The 13,406-nt window shown below is 40.9% G+C and overlaps 2 protein-coding genes across 2 annotated transcripts; one reads left to right on the top strand and one right to left on the bottom strand.

Annotated features, from left to right (window-relative positions):
• Nucleotides 1–2,486: 2,486 nt before the first annotated feature.
• Nucleotides 2,487–5,900, bottom strand: LOC142933844 (potassium-transporting ATPase subunit beta-like). Its single transcript, XM_076078106.1, has 7 exons — nucleotides 5,789–5,900; nucleotides 4,607–4,735; nucleotides 4,404–4,517; nucleotides 4,103–4,308; nucleotides 3,958–4,020; nucleotides 3,490–3,582; nucleotides 2,487–2,645 (listed from the first exon to the last, which is right to left on the bottom strand). Exons 1-7 carry the CDS (start codon nucleotides 5,898–5,900, stop codon nucleotides 2,487–2,489), a joined length of 876 nt encoding a protein of 291 aa, XP_075934221.1.
• Nucleotides 5,901–7,798: 1,898 nt separating this feature from the next.
• Nucleotides 7,799–12,512, top strand: grk1a (G protein-coupled receptor kinase 1 a). Its single transcript, XM_076077617.1, is given in 7 exon segments — nucleotides 7,799–8,500; nucleotides 9,510–9,579; nucleotides 9,624–9,815; nucleotides 10,723–10,757; nucleotides 11,042–11,222; nucleotides 12,234–12,345; nucleotides 12,347–12,512. Coding segments are annotated over 7 exon segments (1,458 nt in total).
• The last annotated feature ends 894 nt before the right edge of the window (nucleotides 12,513–13,406 follow it).

The raw sequence follows: 13,406 nt of genomic DNA, 5'->3' as shown, positions 1-13,406 counted from the left end.
TTGTAGTAGTTTTAGTAGTAGTAGTAGTAGTTGCAGTAATAGTAGTATTTGAAGTAGCAGTAATAACATCAGTAGTAGTAGTACTAGTGGTAGTCGTTCTAATCGGTAGCAATAGTAATATTGGTGGTAACAGTAATAGCAGTATTAGTAGTAATAGCATTTGTTGTAGTGGTAGTAGAAGTATTATTAGTAGTAGAAGTATTAGTAGCATTAGAAGTAGTAGTAGAAGTAATAATTATGACTTTCTATCTCATATTTATGACATACCATAAGTATCTCATAATTCTGACTTACTATCTCATATAGTATCTCTACCTCACATGCGCCAAAGCAACAGAAGCAAGTGGATGAGACGAAGCTTAGCAGATCCAAATGGATACCATCATTGAAGACTACTTTAGGTGAAATTAGTGAAATTTTAGTTGTTTTGGAGGAATCACATGATAGCCTCCGGACCCTACAGAGAAAGCTACAAAATAACCAACTTTGGTGGAGACGAATTAAGACAGATGAAGCTGAGGTTGCATCCTTCATTCACCAACAGCTACAAACATCTGGCAAACAGCACGGCTACAGATGGGCGATTGTGGCTAAGTGGATAGCAGGGCTGTCTTTCAATCAGAGGGTCGGTGGTTCGAACCCCGGCTCCGGCTCTGCTAGTTGCATGTAGATGTGTCCTTGAGCAAGACACTTAACCCCAAAATTGCTCCCGTAGCTGTGCCTACGGTGTAGAAATGTGATAGACTCTGAATTGTAAGTTGCTTTGGATAAAAGCGTCTGCTAAATGACTGTAATGTAATGATGCACTAGAAATGTGGGATGGCCGGGATAATTACCGACAGAGAAACTGTGCGTCAATTGATGCGACTGATGGTCGTGAATGGGGTAGATCTGCCTGCCCGCAACCGTTTAAGACGGCGTATGTATGTCAACCGTGGGCCAAACTATGTATGGCACATGGGTACGACAAATTAAAGCCTTATGGAATATGCATCAGTGGTTGCATAGATGGCTTCTCGAGAAAAATGATATGGCTAGAAACATACAAAACCAACAATGGCCCTCGTATTATCGCAGGTTACTTCATAGATGCTGTGACAGAAAACAATGGATGTCCGCCAAAAATCAGGTTAGTTCTACTGAGAATACCCACCTTGCAATAATGCAAAAGTTTCTGCACACCAGTGAGGATGAGAATGGTGAAAGCTGAAAGTAGATGGCTATTTTGTTGACAGCTTCATTGACAAATCACTGATCCAGTTTTGCTTCCAAAATAACATACAGGTACAGTATCCTAAACACTTATTGATTACAGTATCAACACAGATGTACGGGAGACCGGGGACGATTGTAACACTTTTTGTCCAAGCACCTATAACTCGCTGAATTCTTCTGTTAGAGTTCTAAAATTTTGACACAAAGTACCCTTATTTGTCGACTACAAATAGCAATATTTCTGACCAAATATGCAGCTCCAAATATGCAACATTTACACCCTGCCCCACTACCGATGTACGTTTTAAAACACCCTGAGGTGAGTTGTAACAATACAAGGGTAGAATTAAAAATTGAGATCACACCACAAAATATAGTTTATGGCGCATGTGTCAACACTTCTTCAATAAAAAATCTTTTACTTCAATAGATTTGTCTGACAGCTTTACTTTTTGGATTTCTATTTTCAATACACTTTTTGTCCAGTGAAAACCACGTATCTCGAGATTTAGAATGTTTTTGATTGGATTGGACTGAAGGATGAAGTGGTCCTTTATGTGATGAGAAAATTATTCCCGTCCTTTAACTAAATATTTAAAAAGTATCAGTGAGTATTTTTACTTTTGATACTTAACTAAATTTAGCTGATAATACTTACATATTTTTACTTAAGTAAGGTTTTGAATGCAGGACTTTATTTGTAGTGGAGTATTTTCTCAGTGTGTTGTTAGTAATTTTACTTAAGTAAAGGATCTGAAGACTTCTTCCACTACAACGACTAATCATCCCTAAACTACAAGCAGGCAACTCTGCCAGATGAGACCAAACAGAACTTGAGGTTTTTAATCTGCAATAGCTACATTTGTCAATATTTTCTGCAGTGTTGTTGTTTTTAAATCCCAAATCCACCTCAAGAATCTAGTAGTTTCCCTTTGACGTCCTCAGATTGCTGTGAGAGAGAGACACGTGCAGACAGATGCTGGAGTTTGTTAGCGTGCGTCGGGTTACATAACAACACATAGATTTATAGATTTCATTTTTTATGTCATGGGTAAAAAAATCAGATGACAAAGAAGGTCATGAATCAAATAGCAAAGCATGACAAATCATGTTCATTAACGCACCACACAGACATTTACAAGTGGGCCTAAACTGTTGAATACAAGTGGTTCCAAGGTTGTTAAATAACAGTCACTATGGATCTGTAGTCACCTGCGCTCTGACACTGAAAGGTTCGTTGTTACGTGATCATGGGATATCAGAGTATCTTCTCATTTCACTGCTTTGAGTTGGAAGACGACTTTTCCCTCGTAGGGGTCGTAGAAGTTTTCATAGCTGATCTTTTTGGAGACCACTCTGCACTGGATCTTGGCTTGCTTCTCTCCGACCAGCCTGAACCGAACGGCCACCAGCGGGTTGACGTAAGTAGGCTGAAGAAAAGGAGGAAGGAGGCCAAGCAGAGATTGTTGAAATTTGTTTGGTTTTTGTGTTTAAGAAGAATGACTTGACATTTTGGGAAATACACTTTTTCACTTCCTTGCGGAGAGTTACGTGAGAAGATTGATACCACAAGCTGATGTTAGCATCTTGTTAGCTTAGCATTAAGACTGCAAACAGGGGGAAGCAGCTAGCCTTTCCTTCTACCAGCACCTTTAAATCTCCCAAATTATCTTGGCATGTGTGTTTAATCTGTGTAAAAACTGAAGAGTAACAATGACAATGTGTGGTTTCAGGATTTGTTGTCACAATTTGGTTGCCAAGCAAGCAGCGGAGACTGCAGGAAGTCACTGCAAATTCTCATTTTGACCTTAACCTTTGGACAGAGCCAGGCCAGCTGTTTCTCCTTGTTTCCAGTCTTTGCTAAGCTGAACTCACCTCCTGCTGGGTTCCAACACATGTTCACCGTACAGACTTGAGACATGTTTTCATCTAACTCAGCATATTTTTCAATATGTCGAACATTTTGTTGAATTCCCAAAGTTAATATGAATAACTCCAACATTTTGGTGCGACTCAAAAACATTCAACATGAATGCATTAACGTATGTTTGCTTACCTGGTAGTAAATCAAAAGTGCCTTGAATTTTACAGTTGGTGAAAATGAGCTGTGGGCCTCTATTACACATTTATCTAGATATATGCACACTATATTTACCACAAACCAGGTGACACACAATGAGTTTAGTACATGGGACCACTGCCTGGTTGGTGATTCAGGTTTACTTTTAAAGAGCACATTTTTAAGGACATAAACAGATCTTGATTCTCACTCACCTGTGCCAGTTTTCCGTAGTAAGGGAAGTAAGATAAATCCATAGTTGCACATTCAGGGAAATACTCGATTTTGTCCACATTGTTTTGTCCTTCCTAAACACGCACATGCACATAGACACAGAATTCCATTATATTTAATGGGGCACCAATTTTACTAAGGAAGATCAGTTTACTCAGCCTGAGAGAACAGTTGTATAATTACCTCCACCAAGGAGGTTATGTTTTGTTTTGTTTTGTTTGTCAGCAGGATTTCAGAAAAAGCTACTCGCTCAAAATTCATAAAACATGCATATCTCAGCCTCTGGTGCATCAATTATGATTCTTTAACTTGTCTGTCGGGAAGCCCTCCAACTTTATAGAAGTGCAAGTCTAAATCACTGGAGTACTCCCTGAAAATAACATGTAGAACTTCAGACACATTTTCTTTAATGCATGCCGTTAAAGTCGGTATATGCAGTTGTTGCTCACCAGTACAGTGCAGTTGACATAAGGGACATGGTCAGTGTTGTTAGTGGGCAAAAAGTTGATGATCTGCAGAGACAAAACAGAACATTTGACTTTAGTCATTACTATTTAATCTGATATTAGAAGGTTATTTATGGATTAAACCTACCCTGTTCATCTTAATGACGACACAAGGCATGGAGCAGTTGTAGCCAAAGGTCGGGTCCTCAAATCCTGAACAGGCTCCCAGCATGCTCTGCATGAAGGGGCATGCCCACTTGGTGTGGTGAGGGGCAGAGAAGGTGTCCTGGATGAAGTACTTTCCCTTTGTGCAGTTATATTTGTTACATTCAAGCTGCTTGGTGTCATTGTAGGCTGACAGAGAAAGACAGAAAGACAGACTTAGATGTCTTTTCTTGTGTTAAACATTAAAGTGTCTGTCCATCAGGGTAGAGTAACTAAATACTAACGCTCCAGGAACTCATTAAGGATGTTGGTCATTTTCATCCAGCTGGCCTTGTCTGATGTGTTGTAGTTGATTTCAACAATTTCCTCCCCGTAAGTGTTCGGCCACACCATGACCCCTGAACAGAGAGGCAAAAAAACAGCTGGTTAACTGAGGTCGTCATTGTCTTAACTCACGTTGTTGTTGTTGTTGTTGTTGTTGTGTTACCCGGAGAATTTAACCGGTCTTGGTAGTCCGGGGCGTACGGATCCAAAGTGTACATGAGCGTCCAGATGGCCAGAGAAAAGAGGCCCGTCATCACCACGTAGAAGGCAACATAATACAGACTGATGTACACTGTGAACGAGAGTTTTATTATTTATTAACACACACAGTCAACGTTACATGTTTATGGCCCCTCAGTCTGATGCTCTTTTTAAAGCTCAGTGTGTACAGTAAAGTAGAGACGGAGAAAAATGTACGTCCACCTTTGCAGAGGTCAAAGTGTCCTCTGTCGATATGAGCTCAATTTACTCCGATTGTAAGATCAAACGGAGGGGGGGAGCTTATCACAACAGCAAGCTTATCTCTCTCTGTCCACAAGCTGCAAACATACACACTGTGGTGATATTAAAAGGACAGGAAAAGTCACACCGAATGGTTTGTACAAGTTTATGATGGGTGTTTATCTTTTACTGTAGTACACTCTCTCACACACACACACACACACACACACCCACACACACACACACACACACACACACACACACACACACACACACACACACACACACACACACAGCGTTGCATGTGGTGCATCATTTACATCACAATGCTCACATGGAGTGGTGGGATGTAGCATAAAAGCACATTTGCTTTGCAGGTTTAAATTATATTCACAAAAACATATGAAGATCTTATAAAATGTAAAGCACATAAGATTTAACTACATACCATGCTGCACTATTTTATGTCTTAAAAACTGACATGACTTATTTTTTAAAAATACATATTTGTTTGTTTAATTGTTGGAGGAAGCCTGCATTGCCAGCGACTGCTTCACTGAAGAACTTTAACTCATTTAAAACATGTTAATTTAATTCAAAGGTCCTTCTGCTGCTTAAAGTGTTGTTAGTCAAAAACAAGTAGCCTATAGTAAAGCATTTTTCAGTCATTGCTGGTGAAATAGATGTTGCCTAAATGTTTGGTAGCATTGGTCACCAATTCAAAAGGATGCAATATAGCAAAGAGATAAGTAGACCCTCACCAGCAGTGAATGAATGGCACTTAGCAGTGCTACAAACTACAGTCTTATAAATGATACGTGCAGTCTCGTATTTAATACAGAGCCACTGCACTGTATTATATTATTTAATGTTGCACAAGAGAAGTTAATGAAGTTATAATTACCCCATTTCTCTGGTGTTCTCCCCATAAACTTCCCTTCGTCGGAGTTCCAGACAAAACGACCAAAGTCTTCACATCGCTGCCCACAACTCCTCTTCTCCTTCAAGGCGGCCATGATGAGCAGACCTTTTCTTCCCTTCACTCAACTTTACCTTTCACTTCTCTTCCTCTCTCCCTCACTGACAGTGAGATTCAAATGGTGATATTTGTTTCTCCTCTCTCCTTCCTGTTGCTCCCCAAAGAATTTGAGGCACTTTCAGGCGTGTGCTTATGTCTTCTGTGGCCCCTGTCTCATTCTCCTTTTACAGTAATTTCAGCTAAAACTCCCTGGACGTCGCTCCAGAGTGTGATGAAAGCGTTATCTCGTATTCACTATTTATAAGGCCAAGATAAGGTGGGCATGCTGGCAGTACGGAGGCTGAGGGGGGACAAAGTAGAAACAGGTGAACTTCCTTCTTCAGCAACATAACCTTCCCTCCTCAGAGGGACCTGAGGATCACCTTGAACCACATGGGTTACTAATGACAACAGTCAAGGTGAACGACTGCATGTGATTTGCTCAGATTTAAACCAAACTGAAACATAAAACCAAAGTCTGCCTCTCATTGATTCTGGACCCGCCAAAGAGCCACTCTGGGGTTTAAACATTGGATTTTTCCTAAAGTTATAAAGGAGGACATTTTAAAGGGACAGGATACTGTGACAATGTTGTTATAGATTAGTTCAAAATGCTAAAAGAAATGCCCATCACAAGTTCCCAGAGCCAAAGGTGACATCTTCAAATTTCTTGTATATTTAATTTAAAGCGATTCAATGCAAAAAAAATAGCAAATCCTCAAATTAATATTAGCGTTGTTATTGTGACCATGTTAGCATGCTGACATCAGCATTTAGGTCAACGAACCGCTGTGCTAAAGTACAACTCCACGCAGGTGCTAGCATGGCAGTAGAACTTGCTGCTTGTAACACAACATAAATGATTTCCAGTAATTGATTTCCATCAACTAGATTGATTAAATGACTGTCTCACCAGTAGGACACTTTTACATTTGTTACATTTTTACCTTTATCATATTGCAAGCAACAGAAAGCTGAGATGACATGTCAGTAGAGAGATGGATGACAAAGCACAGCACCCATCATCCGTATCATATGTCTTTATCACAGAATGACATTTATATATACACCATTGTTAGAACTCTCTGTATCTTTTTGTATGGCCATGGATGTCCCCTCTAAACCAATGTGCCCCATGACACAAACACAAACCAAGACTAAAAGCTCTGACTTAAAAGATACTTTGAGCTAAATGCTATTGCTAGCAATTATTAGAGGAATCCTTGCAGGTTTTTAGACTGGATGGGTGTTTCTCTCCAGTAATAGGGAATAGAGAGAGATAAGGTTTAAATAGACAAAGTAAGACCAAAAGAGTACAAAACCAGAACTGTGCAGATGTATTATTATAGCCGAGGCTACTTTTGTTTATCTCTGTGCCACTCTCTGTCTCTCTCTCTCTCTCTCTCAACTTCGCTGCATTCCATTCCTGTCATTACCAGCCCACTACTTGCACAACCACATTCATCCCTCCTCCTCCTTTCTGTCTCTCCTCTCCATCACGTTTCCCGAGTCTTTGTTTTCACCCTCTGTTGCCCTCTCTTCCTCTACAGGGTGCACGTGAGTTTGTGCAGGATAAAGCATTACAGTGTTACAGAGTGGATAAATCCACTCTGAGGGACTCTCAGGTGTAATGACTGAGGGAAACACTGAGCTCTCTGAGGCTGTCTGCAGCGAGCAAGCGGTGGGATGTACGATATCCTCTGCTTCTGAAGAGTTCAGAATCCGCATCACATCTCGTTCTTATCTGGGAATCAATCATACATCATCTGCTTCTCAGCTGCTTTCCTCTTCTTTGTGCCATCTGGTCACCTCCACTCCTGCATCTTTTCTCTGTAGCTTTTTGCTGCGCCTCACACATTTCTCCGTCCCTCCTCCTCACTTTTCAACTGCGTCGCCATGGATATCGGTGGCCTGACGACAGTGGTGGCCAACTCTGCCTACATCTCAGCCCGCGGGAGCATTGATGGCACTGCCAACCCTGCATCCAACCGAGACAGGAAGTACCACTCCCGCCTGAAGCTGCCTCACATCACAGTGTATGAAGGCCTGCAGGAGACTTTAGATCTGGGCTTCCACACAGTCTGTGTGGAGCAACCCATCGGCAAACGTCTCTTCCAGGAGTTCCTGGACTCCAACAAAGACTATAAAGGCCCCTGCCGCCTGTGGAAGGATATTGAGGAATACAACATGGCCGAGGATGAGGATCGATCCAAGAAAGCCAGCAAGATCTTGTCCCGATACATGGAGCCTGACGCCAAGTATTTATGCCCCTTCCTGCCAGAAAACGGCATCACAAAGGTCAAAGAGAAACACCAAGAGGCCGGGGATGAGCTTTTCAGTGAGTCCATGGACAATGTGATGGGCTTTCTCAAGGAAGCGCCCTACACTTTCTTCCTGGAGAGTATGTATCTGAAAAGGTTTCTGCAGTGGAAGTGGTTGGAGATGCAGCCCGTGGGTGAGGATTGGTTTTTGGATTTTCGTGTTTTGGGCAAAGGAGGTTTTGGGGAAGTGTCTGCCTGTCAGATGAAGGCCACGGTGGAACTGTACGCCTGCAAAAAGCTCAACAAGAAGAGGCTGAAGAAGAGAAAAGGCAATGAGGTAAGAAGACAAGTTCTTTCTCATCAGGAGTGGAAATTCTGCAGTAGCTGCACAAGTGAAGGGATTACCGTCCAGTAAACATTGCAGTTTGTGCAGAAACATACGTTGAGGTCTAGTTTGTTTCTTGTTGTAATCCCCCCGTCTAAACAACAATCAGTAACTACATGAAGGCTTGCAGAAGACGTTAGACACCTTTGGCTGATATGATTAGTGTCCTCAGCACAAGAGCATGTTGATCTCCTTATAAAGTGCCAATCCTGACATATTTATAAATGGAGCAGCTCTGGAGTGGATTTCCTAATCATCTGCTCAATCGACATAGAAACAATCTAAATATAACTTCTGCTCAAAATGTATTAGCTTACTATGCCTTGACAGATTAAACAAAATGTTCAAAATATAACTCCCTGTACAATATTGTTTATGCTAATATTGCTACACCAAAGTGAACAACATCCGATACTATATGGTTAGCTGCGTATAGGCCGCTTTATGTGGGATAACGAGCTTTGTTTAGATGCAATGGTGGCTTATTTTCAATATCAACATCTTTTGAAATGTTTTTTGTGTGTAAATTCTGATGAAACTTGACTGAAACGATGCATTCAAATGCAAACATATACCTTTAGAAATGAGTTCCTTGACTGGATGTTGCAAAGCTGTTGTGCAGCCAACTCTCAAGTGTCAGATGTCAGAGCTTCCCACCATCACATGGCAGAGCGCTGAAACTACATGTGTCACACCTGTTTTAATGCACATGCTAAAGCTTGACAACGTCGACTCATTGACCTTCAATAGTGTGGAAAAGGAAAGAAAGGGTTGAATCTGACTTCAATGCAGTGTAGCTAAGCTATAGCTTCACCTTGTTTCTTTGATAACCTGACACGTTTTACAGCAAACTAAGACAAATGATGTGCAGACAGGACTGTTAGTGTGTCGTTACTATGTCCTATGAGCTGTAAACACTGTGAACATGTGCTCATTTCTGCTGTCCTTTCCCGTCCTGAAGGGGGCTATGGTGGAAAAGCGGATCCTGGCTCGAGTTCACAGCAGGTTCATTGCTTGATCATTGTCTATTGATCATTTTAAATGTCAATGTGAATGAAATTAAAACAATTTAAACATCTACACACCTTACACTCTCTCTATTGTGCCACCAGGTATCACATTCATAACGTGGATGAGGACAACCTTTTGGACGAGCCGCGGGCCTGCTACTACGCTGCTCAGATCATTCAGGGCCTGGAGCATCTCCACCAGAAGAGGATCATCTACAGAGACCTCAAACCAGAGACCGTGCTGCTGGATAATCAAGGTCAGACACTCGTGTACTCATAAAGATGAAGTCTCTTGTGTTGGGTCCTGAAATACAGCCATTTAGATTGAAGATTTTCTAGTATGTTAGTGGCTGTGCTGTTGGTGATTCCTGTTTTAGAGGTCACTTATACATCATATTGGTTCAACAGTAAATTATGGGATACTGTCATTTTTTGGGACCAATATAATATTTTATTAAAAGAATAGTTTGACAGTTTAGAAATGTGCTTATTCACTTTCTTGCCACGAGTTTTGATGAGGATTGATGCCGCTGCCATGTCTGTCTGTTAAACATGAAGTTGTAGCCAGGAGAGCGTGAGCGAAGCTTAACGTTAGACTGGAAACAGGGGGGGGGGGGGGGGGGGGGCAAAATCCACCTTCCAGCAGCTCAAAAGCTCACTGATTAACATGTTATATATCTTGTTTGGTTGATACGTGGTTTTACTCTGTCATTTACTCTCTGAGTTTTGAACAGAGCCAAGCTGTCTTTATGCGAACATATGTTATGATGAGTGGTGTCCCTCTCATCATCTAGCTGACGCCCCCTCAAGAAATTAAGTGAATAAGGGCATTCTCCAAAAATGTCACAAACACTTACACAGATATACTAGTTTATATTAACTGTGATGAAGTCCCTCACCTTGATTTTAATAAGTATGTCTCATTATTGTCCTCTTGAGGTCAAAACACACACACACACACACACACACACACACATGCTGTGTAAACACACTTCACACCTTCAGTAACGTTACACGCTGAGTCTCACTTCCAACACAAGGACGTCTTTCCGTTATCATGCCACTACAGGTAAACGTGTCAGAGACGTATTGTTGCAGGTCAACATTGGTATCAGTGACGTGCACGGCTCTTGACATTACCCAGGTGTGTGTTTGTTCTCACAGGTAACCTGCGTATCTCTGACCTTGGTCTGGCTGTGGTAAATATTCGGTGTATGTTTTTCCAATCCTCAATCCAATTTTTTTGGGCTCTCTGTCTTTTTCGCCACAGTCTGTTCGTCTTTCTGTCAAGTGACGTTCATAGTAATACAGTAAAGTTTAAAAGAAAAAAGGATTTTATGGCTCAACTTTGCCCGCTTGTGGCCTGATGCTGACACTGCAGTGAAACATGAAGCCCTCACTTAACCAGCGGTGGAAGAATTGGACTCGTGTTTTAAATGAGAGGAAGAAATGAATCTCTCATTCTTCTTTGTGCTGTTTCGAGGTGGAGAACAAGGTGGTGAAGAAGCGGATTCTGAATGATCCAGTAAGGTATCCAGAGAAGTTCAGTGAGAAGGCGCGGCCCATCTGTGAGGGTCTGCTGTTCAAAGAGGTCGACAAGAGGCTCGGCTTCAAGAACGGATCATGTGACGAGATCAGGGCGCACGAAACTCAATGCAGGTCTGGTTCATGTCATTAAAGTTTCCCAATGTTTGCCTGTTTTGCATCAAATTGCACAAATGCACATATCATTTTCTGCAGCTTTTTACAGTTTTAATTACTTTTTGCTCATTCATTTTGTTTTTTTTAAAAGTAGTTCAATATTGCATACTGCTGATACATATATTTACATCATAAATAATGTTATGGTTCTCTTTTAGATTCTCTAAAAACAGTGTGCTTTCACCACTCTACAAGTCAACTATGTTCTCAAAATTCAAAAGAACTTACTGGAAGAGTCTCCAATGTGCACACAAAGGTTTCTATTGTTACATCATAGACGAGAGTTATGTAGCTTGTATGCTCTTTTTGGCCAGTTTCTAATATTTTCTTAGTTGTTAAATGTCCTGAAACCATATTTTCTAAATCAGATTCTTACTTTAAGCAGTGAGGTCCTACATGAACGTGACACGTTTGAACAGTTTGGGCTTTTTCACATGATATTTTTGTAGTTTTTGTGCTGTTTTTGCTCTACTAGCTGAGGATGGCACATATTTCTGTGCGCCAATCAGGATTTAGAAACATTCAGTTGTGGGGGCAGTTGTGATGTGTCCAGGATACTATCAAACGGATCGAAACACACCCACACAGTTTTTGATAAAAGATAACTAAGGGTGTTTTTTTTCCTGATAATTGTTGATGCACATTCAGTAATGAATATTTAATGTTACAGAGAAAAAGATTTGGGAGGTTTCAAATACTTCTCTTATTTCTTTCACTCTGTTTTGTGTCTCTTTTTTTGTGGTTTTTGCTACATTTTGTTTGAAATTTAAAATGTTTCCATGTATGGGGGTACAGTGTCTGTTAGAGGCGCCCGATTTATTGGATAATTGGTAGAAATCCATCCGTCCCATCAATCCATTTTCATCCATTCTGTAAAACACACTGATGAAGGCCCTGTGCTGATACCCGGTTGAATACAGAGACTTTTCTGTTGAGTCAAAAGTGTTGAGATGGTTTTTTTATACACTCCTCAGGGATCCTCACCCCGCCCTTCGTGCCAGACTCAAAGACAGTTTATGCCAAGGACATCGACAACGTCGGGGCCTTCTCCACGGTTAAAGGCGTGCAGTTGGAAGACGAGGACAGTGTTTGCCTCTGGGAACATCTCCATCCCCTGGCAGGAGGAGATGATCGAGACGGGAATCTACGGCGAGCTCACTCTCTGGGGAGCAGACGGCGCTTTGCCCAAAGACCTGCGACGTGAATCGATCCTGGAGCAGCCGCCCAAGTCCTCCACCTGCACGCTGTCATAAGACGACGATGACCAAAGAGCACCAGGAAGAGAAACATCCAGCTGTTAATGAAATATTTCACATGAACTGTTTGTCTGAAACACTTTTTGTTTAGATTTTTGTTTCCTTCTCACAGATTCCGAGTTACATTTTTATTTTTATTCCAAGCACAATTTAGCTGCATATGCACATTTACAAAATAAATGAATGGTACAATATAAAGGCTCTCATCTTTACCATAAGCACTTTGTAAGTCAAAGGGCTTATAAATAACAAGACTGTCTGCTTTGATTACATCTTTCTCATCACTTCCCAGATTTAGTGATGTTCTCGATGTTTTGAAAAATATTTTTGAAAGCCTTGTGTTTCTCATTTTCCATATGTCTTGATTCAGCTGTTGATCACACACAGATGCAAAAAAAAAATAATCAAGCCAATGGTGTGTGCATTGTTAACGGCTTACATCCAACCAAATTAAAGATGAGAGTTTAAATAAAATATATGCACAACTCATTAATCTTATAGAAAGGGCAGTTATGGGATTGTGAATTAATTACTTTATAACAATGTCAATCAAACTAATATATAGAATCTTTTTCTTGTGTGTTTTTGTTTTGAAGAAAACCCCCAAAACTCTAGCCTGTAAAACCGATGTGTATTCTGGAAGTAATCCTTTAAAAAAACAAACATACATAGCTCTTTGGAGAAAAGGGATCCTTCAGCAGAGGAAAGAGTGTAATGATTCCCATAGCAAACTTCTCCTTCTGGTTACGGGAAGGAACCCTCCTTTAGAGCAAAGACGATACAAAAACATTAAATTCAAATGCCCCACTAATGACCACAGGGCACCACCTTAACTCCCTGCCATGCATTCTAAAAGTGCATGGCATTCCTTTTTAATATAAACCATAAATG

This window comes from Anarhichas minor, unplaced genomic scaffold (assembly GCF_050575085.1).
Source record: "Anarhichas minor isolate MPS153535 unplaced genomic scaffold, ASM5057508v1 ptg000062l, whole genome shotgun sequence".
Taxonomy (NCBI): Eukaryota; Metazoa; Chordata; class Actinopteri; order Perciformes; family Anarhichadidae; genus Anarhichas; species Anarhichas minor.
Note: the sequence above shows the minus strand (reverse complement) of the source record. Positions and strands in the feature narration are given on the sequence as shown.